Here is a 14,658-nt window from a genome sequence, read left to right as displayed (position 1 = left end):
GTCAGTGGTGTCATCATACGGCACTGGTATACGCCCTCTATCGATCGGTGTGCGGGGCGGGTCGTGCGAAGTCGCGAAAGTGCATCGGAGTGATCTCTAGCGGTTAGCGCTATCTTTCTCGCCTCCTCTTCCTCCATCTTCTTGGATTCTTCCTCCGGTATTCGGAGATCAGCGGTTATCCGCGTCAAGCTGTGAGGTAAGGTTTAGGTGTATAAGGTGAATTTTAAGAATTAATGAATAATTTAAGGCAGTGGGTCGTATTATTTTAATGTTGGCAGAGAGACAGGTAGGTATTGATAGGCAAGGGGAACAAGATGCTAGTGCAGTGCCAGTGGTAAAGGATGGAGATGTCATTTGCAATTGCAGTGAATGCCTGGGTAACGTGGTGTGGAGGACTGAGTGTACGGATAGATGCTGGATCATAGCCCCATCCCCACTGGAGGTGCCTGAGAGGAGCTCTACTGCCGCTAGCGGGGGCAAAGTGAGCTTGGCAATGAGCTGCCTCAAGTAGGGGACGGATGGAGCTGGTGTGGGGTTGTTGTTTGCCAGTGCGTGAACATGGTGAAGGAGGATCCTGTGATCGAATCTGCCTGAGGGCAGTGTGATTCTACTTGTCCTAGGGAGATAATAAAGTTCTAACTCTTAGTTGTTAACTATGTTAAAGAGATCAGCCTGAAGGGAGAGATTAAGGATGCTTGTCGGAAGGAACACGGCTTCGTTCACAGCACTTTTGTTTGAGGAGGCCAAGGAGTTTCTTGAAGAGGAGCGAGCCTGCCATGGCTGTGCAGAGTCTAGCTTTTCGCGAGAACGATTGTTGAGCTTCACAACGGCAATCCTGCACAACATCCTGGGGATACAGTATGCGGACCAGCAGAGCTTTGCAATGGTGGGGTCCAAAAGTTGTTCTGCAAGGCTGAACCTTCACATATAAAGGGAGAATACAGTGCACTCCCGTTACAACGAACACGGTTATAACGAAATTTCGTTATAACGAAGTAAAACTTCTAGTCCCAAAATTATCACCATTAAAGTCTATGGTACAAAATTCGCTTATAACGAACACGGTTATAGCGAAATTTCCGTTATAACGAAGTCTTTGCCGAGCGCCACAGACAAGGAAAAACAAGAGAAATGTGCTCTGTTATAACGAAATGCGAATTGCTTTCGAAAATACGTAGCGGAACAAGCATTTACAGCGTCTCTGCATGGGCGAATGCTTCACATCACTACGTGTTCGCTCCTTGTGTCACGCACAGTTTCTGAAGGGAGCGTTTAATATAGTAATAATCCCAAGGCACATTTTACATAGCTTTCCAGTGTATGCTAAGGATTCAGCAAACAGAATATGATATATATGCATGGTTTTCTTGTTTTCGTTACATATTGTATTTTTCGGTTATAACGAAATTTCGTTATAACGAAAGAAAACTGCCGGTCCCGAGCATTTCGTTATAACGGGAGTGCACTGTAGTGTGTTACCCAGGTACTTAAAGTTATAGATATCCCTGTTTGTGATGATGTTAGGAGCCAGGTCTTGAGGTTGTGTTGATTTTGTGATGCCTATGTAGGTGAGGGTGTTGGTTGACTTCCTGAATTTGTTCATTGTTCAGATGCCAGGTGTGTGTATTGTTGCATTTGTGGCTGAAGTCTAAGAAAGTAAGATGGCACTCGTCGTTGGGTTAATCCTGTATTTCCAGGTGGTAGCATATCGTAGGTTTGGGTAATGTTGAGTATCCTTTGCAGCTCCTCTGCTGACAAAGCAATCAGGGCAATGTCGTCTCCCAATACAATTACTCCAGCGTACAGATTATGAAATTGGTAGCCCAGGTCTTCAGCTCTCAGCATCTGTATGAGCCCATCTGTGAAGACGTTGTAGAGGTGAGGGGAGAGACTCCTCCTTGCCGAACTCCTTTCTGTAGTGGGAAAGTGGAGCTGGGTGGGTGGCACAGGACCCGACTAGCTGCTCCTTTGTACATTTCTGCAAGAGTGCTTCGTGTGAGCTTCAGATGGGATTGGTGTGGCGGAGAGCTTCTGGAATAAGCCAGAATGCCACACACAGTCAAAGGCTTTGGCTGCATCTAGTTAGGAGTGCTAGTTATGTTGACTTCTATCTTCTATAGGCCATGGTACAAATTTAGACCACGGTCTAAAATTAACATGTGCGTTGCTTACTGGACGTCTGTTGGCGTATTCAAGCTGTGTATTAACACAAAAGAAATTTGCATAAATCATGGTTCAAATTTGTACTGCATTCATAAATTCGGGCCATTTGTAGTGTTTCAGATGTGGGGAAAACCCGCTTCTATAAAGATGATGGTTCCCAGTGTAAAGTTATTCATGGTAAATACGGTAAATGCTGTCATTGCTGTGACAGCTGCTTGAGTTGCCCGACCATTTTGTCAGTGCTACGTGATGCATCTCTCTGTCCTCAAACTAACTCTTCATTCTGGGCGTTAAGGGGCCCCTGAAATCTAAATGCATGTTAATTTGTGTTGATTTACATGTATGATACCCTCAACATCACTTTTGCAGTGAAATGAATATCTAGAAATATTCCATAATTATATCTTTAATGATTTTTTTTTCTTCTATTTTTCTTCAAATTACTTGGGAACGCCCACAAAAATCCTTCCAAACCAATATTCCTCAGATGACCTCATCTTTCAGTCATGGCTAAAGTACTGAAATATTTAACAAAAGACATTGGATTTGGAATGTACCTTCCCCTCAATTCAGCATAACTTGCATGTTCCACATTAATATCACAGAAACATGCAAGTTATGCTGAGAGGAGACACTGAATGACACTAAATTTTTGAACAATGATGGGATTACCCACAGGCAATGGCTAGGCGGGAGTTGAGAAACCACTCGTGGCACTCTAAACCTTCCCGTAGTCTGGAAGAGCGTTTTTATTTTCTCTTAATCATTTCTGATTCATTTCATGTACATGAATCTAGAAAGAACATCGAGTCTACAGTAACTGTAGATTACAACTAACTGTCTTCAGTAACAGACTGACTGAAAGATCCCTCTTTACTTGTTTATACTTAACTATACTTTCTGGCACCATAGCATTGTTCATAGATATGTCCTGTAACAATAAAGAATCAAGCTTTTTTTAACAATTGAGATGCACTGCTAAAGATTTTATTTTGGTACATTAAGGGTGGGTATGATGTAATATACAGTAAGCCTAATCCAGAGAAGAAATATTTTCATTGTGCCTTTCTCTGCTCTTGACGTATAAGGTAAATTTAATAGAGTTTCCACACAGACACAGTCCTCCAGGACAAACGAAAAAGTCTCTTGATGCAAATAAAAAAATAAATATTATATATCAAGGATGTGGATATTTTGTATTATATCCCTCACAAATTGCTTCTCGTCCTCTTATTGGTCGAGAGCACTGTAAACAACAAAACATAATTCTACCATACAAATACGCGTATGACTATTCTCCCTAGGGAAAATGGTAAAAACTATACCACGCTGGTGATTTTCGCGCCTTTTTTGCTTCGCGTCGCGACGCGAAATATTTCACGTGTAAATGAATGGGTATCGCAGCACCTTCGCTTCGCGAGAGATTTCATGTACAAATGAATGGGTATCGCGGCGCCTTCACTTCGCGAGAACCACAAGGCACGCATACACTCAATACGTGTATCGTTAGAGACTCGGAGACTCGAGACTCTTATAAAGCCCTCATTCTACCTAAAAAGGTGATCATGGCATTCAGTTTTGTATTACGTTAACAACAGAGTAGGCGATATCGTAGATCTATAATTAGACAACAACAATAAGCAAGCTAGGGCTCTTCGACGTACCGTAGGCCTAGATCTATTCTAATATCTAACGTTGGTTAGGCCTCATTTGGCCCTGGTTTTGAAGATGCATGTCGTGACTCGTAGAGATATATGCCCATAGAAGATCGTTCAAAGGATTTGGTGCAATGTATGAGAAAGTATGATCCCCTAACTACGGTATGCTAAATTTGAGGTAGTGTCTATGCCTATATTCCATTGTAGGACGGTCTAATTTTGGGGAGTTCATGCTTCGCCGTTTGAAAGTTGGTCTCGCAGTTCACTAACTCGAGCGACCCACCCAAAAGATGTTGACAATTTGGAGTAACTGCTAGATAGAAGGCCTGCTTATGCCATTATTTCTAACGTTAGCGCAAGTTAGATCTAGTTAAGCCTATAAACGTTAGTTCTACCTGTTTAACAGTATACCCTTATAGTGGCCGTAATCTCATCCTAATAATTATTTTTTAGAGTTAGAGTTAGAGTTAGAGTCTAATGTTAACTGTTTACGTTAGAACACGAATCACACGAACAGTGGCACTCGATGCTTTAACTGCTAGAATTTTCCAGTGCCTAATCTAACCTTAGACACGCTGTTACTGAATGCTACCCAAATTTACAATGTATACTTGTATTTTTAACAGGAAATGATAGTCCATATTGTACAGACAGCTAGAAAGATGACAGAAAACACAATCAACTGCAGCTCACAGTCACATCGTTGATCAGCTCGAGCACGCACATCACTGCACCAACGTACTTGTTGACAGATCGGATACTAGTAGGCGTATTGCATGTATGAAGCGCGTAGTGAGTTTGCAGTTTGCGCATGTTTACCAGTACTAGTACAGTGTACGTTGTACAGCAATGCACCGGCACCGAGTACACTTTAGCGGCTGAGCGCGCAGTTGTCTCTTCATAGTACGCGTACGCGCTGCCCTCCTGCTGATCTGCTTTCCCGAGCGTGAATGACTTGTCAATCTTCTTGAATAGAGTAAAGCAAGATTCCCTAAAAAAGGGGGTAAATTACAGAATACCAGCAGTCGAATACTCTTAAATTCATTGGGAGGGATATAAAACAAATATACCAGGCCATTTTTTCGAGGCACCGGTTGAAACTATGTGCCTTCGGTGACTTCAGTAGCACTATTTTCTTCGGGGCTGCGCCCCTCAGAAAATAGTGCTACTGAAGTCACCTCATGCGCATAGTTTCAACCAGAGCCTCTTAGGCCTGGTATATTTGTATATTATATGATAGAAGGACACTTTGTTACATGCTATACAAACAACCAAACTGACAACAATTTCCCTAATCTGCTTACATTTCCCAATCGGTACTCACTTATAACACGACAGGTTTTATTTATGATATCGCTGGAAGATATTCTCACTTTACTATCAATATACAGGGTCATGATTAAAAGAGTCATCCCTCCATTAGCTGTTCGAATCACCTTATAGTATTTTTGTGAGTGGATTGGTAGTGCGCAACTCTTTAAAAAAAAAAAATAATTCTCCTAAAAATAGGGAATTAATAAGTAACGTCTGATTCCATTCTAAGTGACAGTCTCACTGGACAACTAGTTAATGTGACCTCCTTCACTCAAACTTGAGTTAAAATGTACTTCAATTCATCTTAGTTCGATTTTTAAAATGCATAAATTCTAACACCATGCTTTGCATTAAATTGCCCCTTTTTCATTTTGTAAATGTGAAATTCATATTTCTGCTATAAGTAGACCGTACTCCTTGATGCATTTACTGCTATGTATTTCTTTTGTTATTACAGATCGACAGACAGGCAGCATGGCAACGTTTCATCAAATCAGCAGCCAGAATCTTGAGTGTCCTATATGTCTGACACTGTTCAGCCAACCCAAATTACTGGTATGTTCTCACACCTTCTGCAAAGACTGTTTGGAACATGTCTTTCAAGCTCAGCCCAACCCACAAACTATAACATGCCCTGTTTGCAGGCAAGGAACGCCCATATCCAGTGGAGATGTGAATAAGTTACAAACAAACGTCCCCCTGAATTCCCTCGTGAATGAAGTGAAAACCAAGAGTCCAATATGCACAGTTTGTGAGATGGACGAAAAGCCGCCAGCCGTGTCCTACTGTCAGGACTGCGGGAAATATATGTGTAAGTCGTGTGAGATAAGCCATTCGAACTGGAAACCAGTCTCCAACCATGAAGTAGTGCCCATGAGCGAGGTGCTGTCAGGAAAAATCCCGCTGAAGAGACGACGGAAGTGTAAAAGACATCCCAGCGACGATGAGGAGTGTTTCTGTATCGAATGCCAAGAGTACGTCTGCTGTAAGTGCGGGATGTTAAGACACTTACAGGCAGGGCATCATATCGAAGAGGCAACTATCCATGAGGAGAAATTGATGGAAAATATCAGAGAGTTACGAGAAAGAGCAACATCAAAGAAAGCAATCATTGAAAATCATATCGATTTCATACAGATACAACGAAATGAAATAACAAGCATCATGAGAAGACTTAATGATGACATTGATGAGACGTACAAGGAGTGCATGCAACTATTGTCAGCCAGAAGAGAGGCCATGAAATGTCAGGTGAAACAATGGTCTGAAAATTTTGAGAAGGAATTACAAGTCATGGAGGAAGAGAGTCACCAAACAATTTGTCATATAAACGCTATGGAACAGCTGGTAACTAACGGTGTGAAGGTACCGCTAGAGAAAGACGCCTTGTTTACACACGACACGCTGTGTGAAAACTTGAAGAGCTTTCTAGGACAAGATTATCCTGGCAACCAATCACCGGAATGTGTGACAGAACAAGCTCAGAGGATTCTATTCAATAAACCCGTGAAGTTCAATGAACTTTGTCTAGGAGAGCTAAAAGATTACAAATGGTATGTCAAAGCAGATGTAGAGCTCCCGAGTGAAAATAGCATGAATTGTATCACTTGTGCACCAGATGGTAAGATGTCGGTGGGATCGTTTGATGGCGGAATCCATCTCTACTCCCCTGATGGCGAGTTTCAACAAACCGTGCTGAAAGATGTCAGGATATATGGAGTTGCATTCCTGGCTGATGGTCGAAGTGTTTTACGTTACGCAAACAACACGGTGTCACTCTACACTCAACACTGGGAGGAGCTCGACGTCACGTTTGAGACAATGAGTTCTGATGAAGGAGGGTATGGCGGTCTCACTGTGGATAGAAATGATAATATCTATGTGGGTTATAAGAAAACCCAAAATATCCAAGTGTTTACCCCACAGAGTTGTAAGGCTGTCCGGGAAATAATATGCGATGGATATTCACCTTATCAGTTATTTCCTTTTAACGCCACGGGGAGCCTGATACTGAAAGATTCATCAGTTGTTGTCTGCCTTGATGGTAATGGGGAGAAGGAGAATGTCTTGAAGAAGGAGGGTATGCGTGCCTTCCCAGCTGTTTGTCGAGATGATGCGGTCATTGTAGCCTGGGTGAAGCACGAGGAGGGTCTCGTCAGTATCGATCGATACACGAGTGATTTGGAGCACGCGCACAATATCATCACTGATTTCATAATACAGAAACCAGGGAAAAGAACTTGGTACTATCTACAAGAGTTAGAGAGTGGAGAGATAGCTTTCTGCACTCCAGATAGACTGTACATATTTGATGCGATATGCGTGTAAGGAGAATGTGAAATGTGATAGGGCCTACTGAATCCTTGTACTTGTAGATGATTTTGCTGTAGCACCTTCAGAGAAAAAAACAACAACAATAACCAATGATTCTTTGCTGGGATATTTTAAGTGAAGAATATGCAATATGAATGAATTTCATATGTATGATAATGGTGCAAGTGCCATGCCCACTTACATGAATGTTCATACACTTTATAAGGATCTTAATCATGTCAGAAAGTTATAAGTGATTTGTGGATGATTGATCATTCTAGAACTAAAATAATTTCAGTTACAGGTGTACAACATTTGTTTTGTCGTATTAGCACTCTATAATGATGCAACATGATTGGGATGGGAGATACTCTTCACATCAAATCAGTACAAAGCTACCGTTTACTGCAATTTCCTTATCGTTTTTTTTTTATTTTAATTATTATATTGATACGGGTACACATAATAGGTATCAAAGCCTACTTAAAGTGTACGTGTATAATTTTCCTATTATATAAAACATTTTGTAAACTGATTGACAATGCCAATACTTGTGATCCATAAATCCTTGATTTTGTCGATGTTATCAGTTTTTACATGACATATTCTGGCTGTTATAGTACTAATTTTTTTTTCTGTCTAAAGTTATACGTGGCTTATACATGTACTTTACTGTGTGTTTTTTTATTGAATCAGATTATTTTTTATCTGTTTGTGTTCCTTGTTTTTAGTCTGCTCAATAATGCATTAAGTGAGATTATACTTCAGGTATTATAATTGGTAGTGTAGCTGCGTTCTTGAACCCAGAAATTCACATCACACAAGACTAAAATGATAATGCGGATGACCCGTGATATTCTGCTTCTGCATTGGGACGAGAGAAATTCGTGTTGTATCCGAACATTGATATTTCAATGCGTGGAAACACACTGTGGTTATCAGCCAGGGAATTGTGGCCATTATTCTCCACTTGTTGTGGCCACAACTCCACGCAGTTGTTTTTGTTTTAATTAGTTAGAGATATATAATTGTGTTGCGTGAGATTCCACTAGTTGCTTTATTTGGCATCTGTCAGGTGAAAGTGATTTTTTTTAGAATTCTATACATGATTTTTGATGAAATGATCGAATAGGCGATGCTGCAAACAAAATGAATGTGTCTCTAACTTTTCCTTTTCCCTTTTCAATCAATCCCTCCTCATTTCTCTCTCAATCTCTTTCTCTCTCTCCTTTATTTCTATTTCATCCACATTTCTATCTGATGATGTTTTTGCGGTGGTGTCTTTATTGTAGATCATTCCCTTTTTGTGTTGTATCAAATTACTGATGTCACTTGTTGTAAGAGAGGAGTTTGTGGCAATGCATTTAGTTCCAAATGTGTATGGTTCAGATACTGGTTACCCCGTGTTACATTTGGGACTAAATATGAACTTTTACCATGATCAACACATTTCATAATGTGTACCTATGAATTTTCAGACCTACAGCACTTTGCATTTCCAAGTTATCAGCCATATAGAACACCCCAGTTACCATGCATTGCAGTGGAAAGCAATAGTCACGCTCATAACTTAGTGTTCTGTTAAGCCACATTATTATTTTGGTAACTTCATTAGACCAATAAATGAATCAGTAAAACCTTTCAAAATCTGTTACTAACCAAAATATCACAGAACATGTACAAATTAATCAAATATAGTGTATTCCCTGTTACAGTATTGGAAGGAGAGGATGTCATTCTGCACATTTGATTTGCTCACAACAATTCGTGTCCACACTGGACACCAATGACAGAATGTTGACTCATTCAGAAAATTAATGAAGCCATATAAAGAGGTTGCATTATTTTTCATTTATGTTCATTACTCTTTGGACTTAGGCTGAACTGTTCAATATATTCAATGTTTTTTTGAAGTCCAGCTTAATGTAGGTGATTCGCTCTAAACACATGGACACCAAAAAATATGAAAGAGAAAATAGGTGTATTTTAATAATTGTGATTCACTGATTTGCTTCATTTCTCTCTTGTTTGTAATTTAAGTTGTTTCCAACACACTATCAAAACTTAGGAACAATAGTTGAATGAACTGTGCTGTTAGTGTCCACTATCTTTTATTTTTTCATCACCCTTGGACACCAAGAGTTATGAGCATAGTCACTCTTGTCTGCAGGCCCCACCCATGCATTGGAACTCCTCAGAAAGTGTTGTCATGAGAAACTTCCTTCTCTGACCAATTATCACTTAAATTACTCTTTGCCATATTCTCTCCTTTAAGAAAGGGACAAGGAGACAAATATTTCAAAATTTCACATGTACTGTAACAATTTTTCTTATAAAATACAGCACAAATTACCCCCATAATCCTCCGCAATGCAGCAAAAATTATGAAAAAATTGCTAAAGATGGTTTCTGTAGGTTCTTTGAGTAATTTTTGTTGACAGACGAATAAGTTTATATTTTGGAAAACAACAATTATTTTAGTACAGCATTTTTTTTTTGTCTGTGACCTATTAGGGTACCCTGTATCTGAGCCATGCCCAAATATATAGTATGATCGAGAAGCAGTATAACTAACCCTGGCAGTTAATTAAAATGCCTTTATAGTTATCATGGTTATACATGTATGTAAAATGGGCTTAAGAATCTCTGCAATCTGATTGGTCAGTTATCATGCATTGATTTTTACTGATCCACATTGAGCCACACGTCCGGTAAAATCCAAACGCATGGGTCAAGTCCTGTATAGTGTTGTAGGTGTACAAAAACGCATGATGGGAGAAAAGATTGACTTTACGGGCCCATTTTATAAAACAAATGATGCAGAGGCCTATTTCGTAGATCGGTGAGAATTGAATGCTCTCGTTTGAACTTTGGTAACAGTTCAAAGCCCTCTCGCTGCGCTCGTGGGTTTAAACAGTTCCGAAGTTAAACCCATGCATCCGATTCTCACCGATCCACTCTGCCCTGTGCATCATTTGTATATTAGTCAATTCTGGTAGTATAAAGCGTTCAGATTTTACGACTTTATTGGCATCCTAATGCAATTCTTAACAGCCCGCTTTGATGATAAGATCATTACACCAGCCAAGACAAAATGAGAACTTCTGTGCACCGATACCTCGAGTGAAAATCAATGATGACAGAATTTACAGTTGCAGTGTATAGACATTTGTGTATATCTTGCTGTTGCATTACCGAAATTTCATTGTTTTATCATAATCACTTCCTAATTTATAAGAAATCTGATCATCCCCATACCGCCTTACGTATAGTAAACATACACTGTACCATTATTTGCCGGCTTCGTATTTGCCCTCTCTATTCCCCTCTCTTCTCTACAAGAACTGAAACAAATGAGGGTTCATGATCAGCGTTTCACCCGATATACACGTAACTTTTTACAAGCATGTGTACCTAAATAACTATTGATCGTGGTCTGTTCATTATACTCTTTGGTTCTTCTGCATGTACGATTTTATATGTTTATTGTTGTATGTTTTCAATCATTTGATAATTTCCTATTTCCCTGTGTTTGTTTTTATTGGTCGTGGCAAAAGTTCATTAGATCAATAATACATTGAATACTTTGTTTCCATGTCTCTCTCTTTCTGTGTGTGTGTATGTGTGTGTTCGTGTGTTTTCAGACCGTCTTCACAGGAAACCACAGCAGTTATTGTGTTAACATCTCATGCGTACTACTAGTATAATCCCTGATTATTATCTGCTTTGAAAATTCCAGATATTATACTGGTATCGGATGTTTGCATGCAATAATATTAACATGACGATGAACTGTCCCCTGTCACCGGTACACTAGGCGAGCTACAGCTGGCGTCATGAGCATTTGATCACCTGGGGGAGGGGGCTTCACAAAAGTTGTCAGCCCCGACAAGTTGTTAGTCTCCGACAACTTGAGTAAAATCCTTGCTCTTGATTGGTTGAGAAGCTCTGGTGTCTGACTGTTACCATGGTGATTGTTAGAAAGTGACAACTTGTCAGGGCTGACAACTTTCATGAAATGGTGCTCCGATGACGAATTTGTTACGTCGGTAAATCTCCACACGAAGGAAACGCCCTCTCTTGTCTGAAATGTTATTCATGTACATGTATATAGCCTATGTATTACTCTGCTGTTAATCCTTTGCTGGCATCATTCTCTTCACAGCCCCGGAGCTCGGATTCATGCTTTCCATTGTATTTACGTTCAAAACGTGATTTCCGCGCAGGGTATCATGCATTGAAAGGTCAAGGCAGTTTAAAGTCTGAAACTTGTACTGTTTATCTTCCTTAGCTTTTGTTCGGTACCAAATATCAAAGTTGAATATGACAGCTAGAGCATATATGCAAAATAGATTGCCAAAAGTTTGTCAAAGTGCGTGAGAGGAGGATGAGATTAGCGGGACACTATGCACGCATCAGCACCCTAAGCTATCTGCAAATTTCCTCATACACTCTGAGCCCAAAGAGGAAGAAGTATAGGGCCATGTTTGTCCATATACTGAAGAAAGACACATACAGACAGCCATGCTAGATAGATAGGTTTGGAGGTGCAACTTCATTTGTGGAAGCTGTGATGGCATAGGCTAAAGCTTCTCATGAACTTGAATTATTATTATCATTTATATGTATTATTATTTTATCATTAGTAGTAGTAGTACAGCGTAGTAGTACTGTAGTACAAGATTAATGTAGTAGTAGTAGTAGTAGTAGTAGTAGTAGTAGTAGTACAATGTAGTACATGTAGTAGTATGATAGAGCAAACTTGGACAAATGTTTGTCTCACAAACAGAATGGTAAAAATTCATCAAAAAGCAGACCTATCTAAAAGTAAAAACAAACCAGAGGATTGGAATTTTCCATTTGCTTTCGTGAAGCGGTAATACACGTCGCTTTAGTCACACCCACACCTGCGATTATGAAGGGGCTATGATTTCACATCTCTTCTGTGTTATTTCTACGGTCTTAAATAGTTTGATGCCCAAGAACACTTTATTCTTTTTGACGTATCAAAAAATGGAAATACAAAAATGTATGTCAACGGAAGGATTATAATGTGACGCGTCACTATTTCAGATGTCATGTTATGACATTATGGCTTTGACAATTATATCAATTTCATACAAGTGATGAAACTTCTAATTCCATAACATTTGTTTACATATGTACATTTATTATTATATAATTTTTGTTTTATTCATTATTTTTTATGAAACCTCTAACATTCTTTGTGCTTGTTTTTATGCTATGAATCGATACCAACTTAACTGCCCTTTATGTTATATGTAGTACACTTTTAATTGTAAATTGACTAACCATGTCACTTGGTGACATTTTTTGGTGAATGTTTTGAAACACTCATACATCTATATATCATCTTCCCAGCTGTCAATATTTATACACCTGTATATCAAGTACTACACCTGGTAGTATACAGAAAACCTTCTTCTTTTTTTTTTTTTTTGGTCTTGTATTCCTTCACTCTCCCACTTCCTCTATTCATCCTTCTCCTAGAACAACTTCATTTTTTTTTTTTTTTTTTCATTGGGCATTTTGTGTAAAGCATCTCTGGTTTTAATTGATGTTTGGCAAAATCAATGATTGTGAATGCATTAATCATCAATTTATTTGTCCCGTTAGAAAGGAATGACATCTACCGGGGTCAAGTTTGCCTTTCTAGACTGTAGAAACCAGTTTTAGGTGCACAAAATGATCATAGTGAAGCAAAACGTACAGAATTAAACTTTTTGAACACATTCTTCATACATGTATATCATCGTACACGCCTAAACATGTACCACATGCCTGCTACATGTATACTTAAGAAAGGAGAATTACATATAAATGTGACTTTGTGTGTGTGTGTGTGTGTGTTTTTGTGTGTTCATGTATGGAGTGTTGGTGTTTACATCACATCATTTCTGCATCATTATTACATCTCTATTAAAGTACAAATCATACCGTACTACGATTCAGTGATGAAAATCAACCAATGGAAGAATAAAGTACATGCTCATTGTACATGTACACAATATCACATCCATATGGGTAATGGATTGTTATGATATGACAAGTTCACAGTACCCTAACAGCCAAAAGTGTACCAGTATTTCATGCACAAGAGTGTAACATCTATGTTGTTTGTACATGTACGTAGATATGGACTTTCGACTCACAACATGAGTTTGTCTTGTACGAATCTATCTAGGGGTTTACTCCTGTAATGTTGAATTTTGCCAGTTATATAACAATACACACAAGTGGCAGCACAAAGGAATGGAAAGAAGCACATCAATTCAATTGATCTTTGACAGAACTTTAATGTAAGAAACTTGTCAGTTCCTCTACTCATGGCAACATGAGTTTACATACATAAATTCTACAGTCAAACTCGGATACCTCGAATTCGTCGGGACTGAAGAAAATGGTTCGACGTACGCGAATTTCGAGGTACGCGTACGTCGAATTTTCTTCGACTTATCCGATGTTTATCGATGTTCGACGTTTATCGATGTTCAACATGTCTGTTATAGTGCCTACTGATTGTTTGCATGCTTGTCAATTTGAATTGAATCAACTTTTATATGAATGAATTGAGTGAAAATCGGAAATGAAATCAAAATTTCAGAAATAAAGATTTTGGTGGCCCGATCGCGCCACCAAAAAAAAAAAAAAAAAATCAAAAAAAAAAATCGGATGTTTGCCTTTACTTTTGAAAATGAACAGCGGTAACAATCGGCTACGTAAGATGCTAAAATAAATGTCAGGGGTTTGCGTTTAATTGTGGAAATGAATGACGGTAATATTCGACTCGGTATGATACTGAAATAAATGTCGGATGTTTGCTCATACTTTTGGAAATGAATAACGATAAGACTCAGCTCCGTATGGTGCTAAAACTAATGTTAGATATTTGATTTTGCGTTCGGAAATGAATAAGGATAACATTCGGCTCCGGAAGACGCTGAAATAAATGTCGAATTTTTGCTATGACGTTCGGAAATGAAAAACAATAACATTCAACTCCGTACGATGGTTAAATAAATGTCGGATGTTTCCTTATACTTTCGAAAGTAAATAGCAATAGCATTCGGCTCCGGAAGATGCTAAAATAGATGTCAGATGATCGTTTTTATGTTCGGAAGAAAATAGCAGTAATATTCTGCTCCATCATGTCCATATGATGCTAGAATAACTGTCTGATGTTTGCTTT

The 14,658-nt window shown here is 39.0% G+C and overlaps 1 protein-coding gene across 1 annotated transcript; it reads left to right on the top strand.

Annotated features, from left to right (window-relative positions):
• Positions 1-5,609: 5,609 nt before the first annotated feature.
• LOC140235018 (E3 ubiquitin-protein ligase TRIM56-like) lies at positions 5,610-7,463 on the top strand. Its single transcript, XM_072315056.1, has one exon. The coding sequence runs from the start codon at positions 5,610-5,612 to the stop codon at positions 7,461-7,463; it is 1,854 nt and encodes a 617-aa protein (XP_072171157.1).
• The last annotated feature ends 7,195 nt before the right edge of the window (positions 7,464-14,658 follow it).

Source organism: Diadema setosum, chromosome 11 (assembly GCF_964275005.1).
Source record: "Diadema setosum chromosome 11, eeDiaSeto1, whole genome shotgun sequence".
Lineage (NCBI taxonomy): Eukaryota > Metazoa > Echinodermata > Echinoidea > Diadematoida > Diadematidae > Diadema > Diadema setosum.
This window is presented reverse-complemented; position numbering and strand designations above follow the sequence as displayed.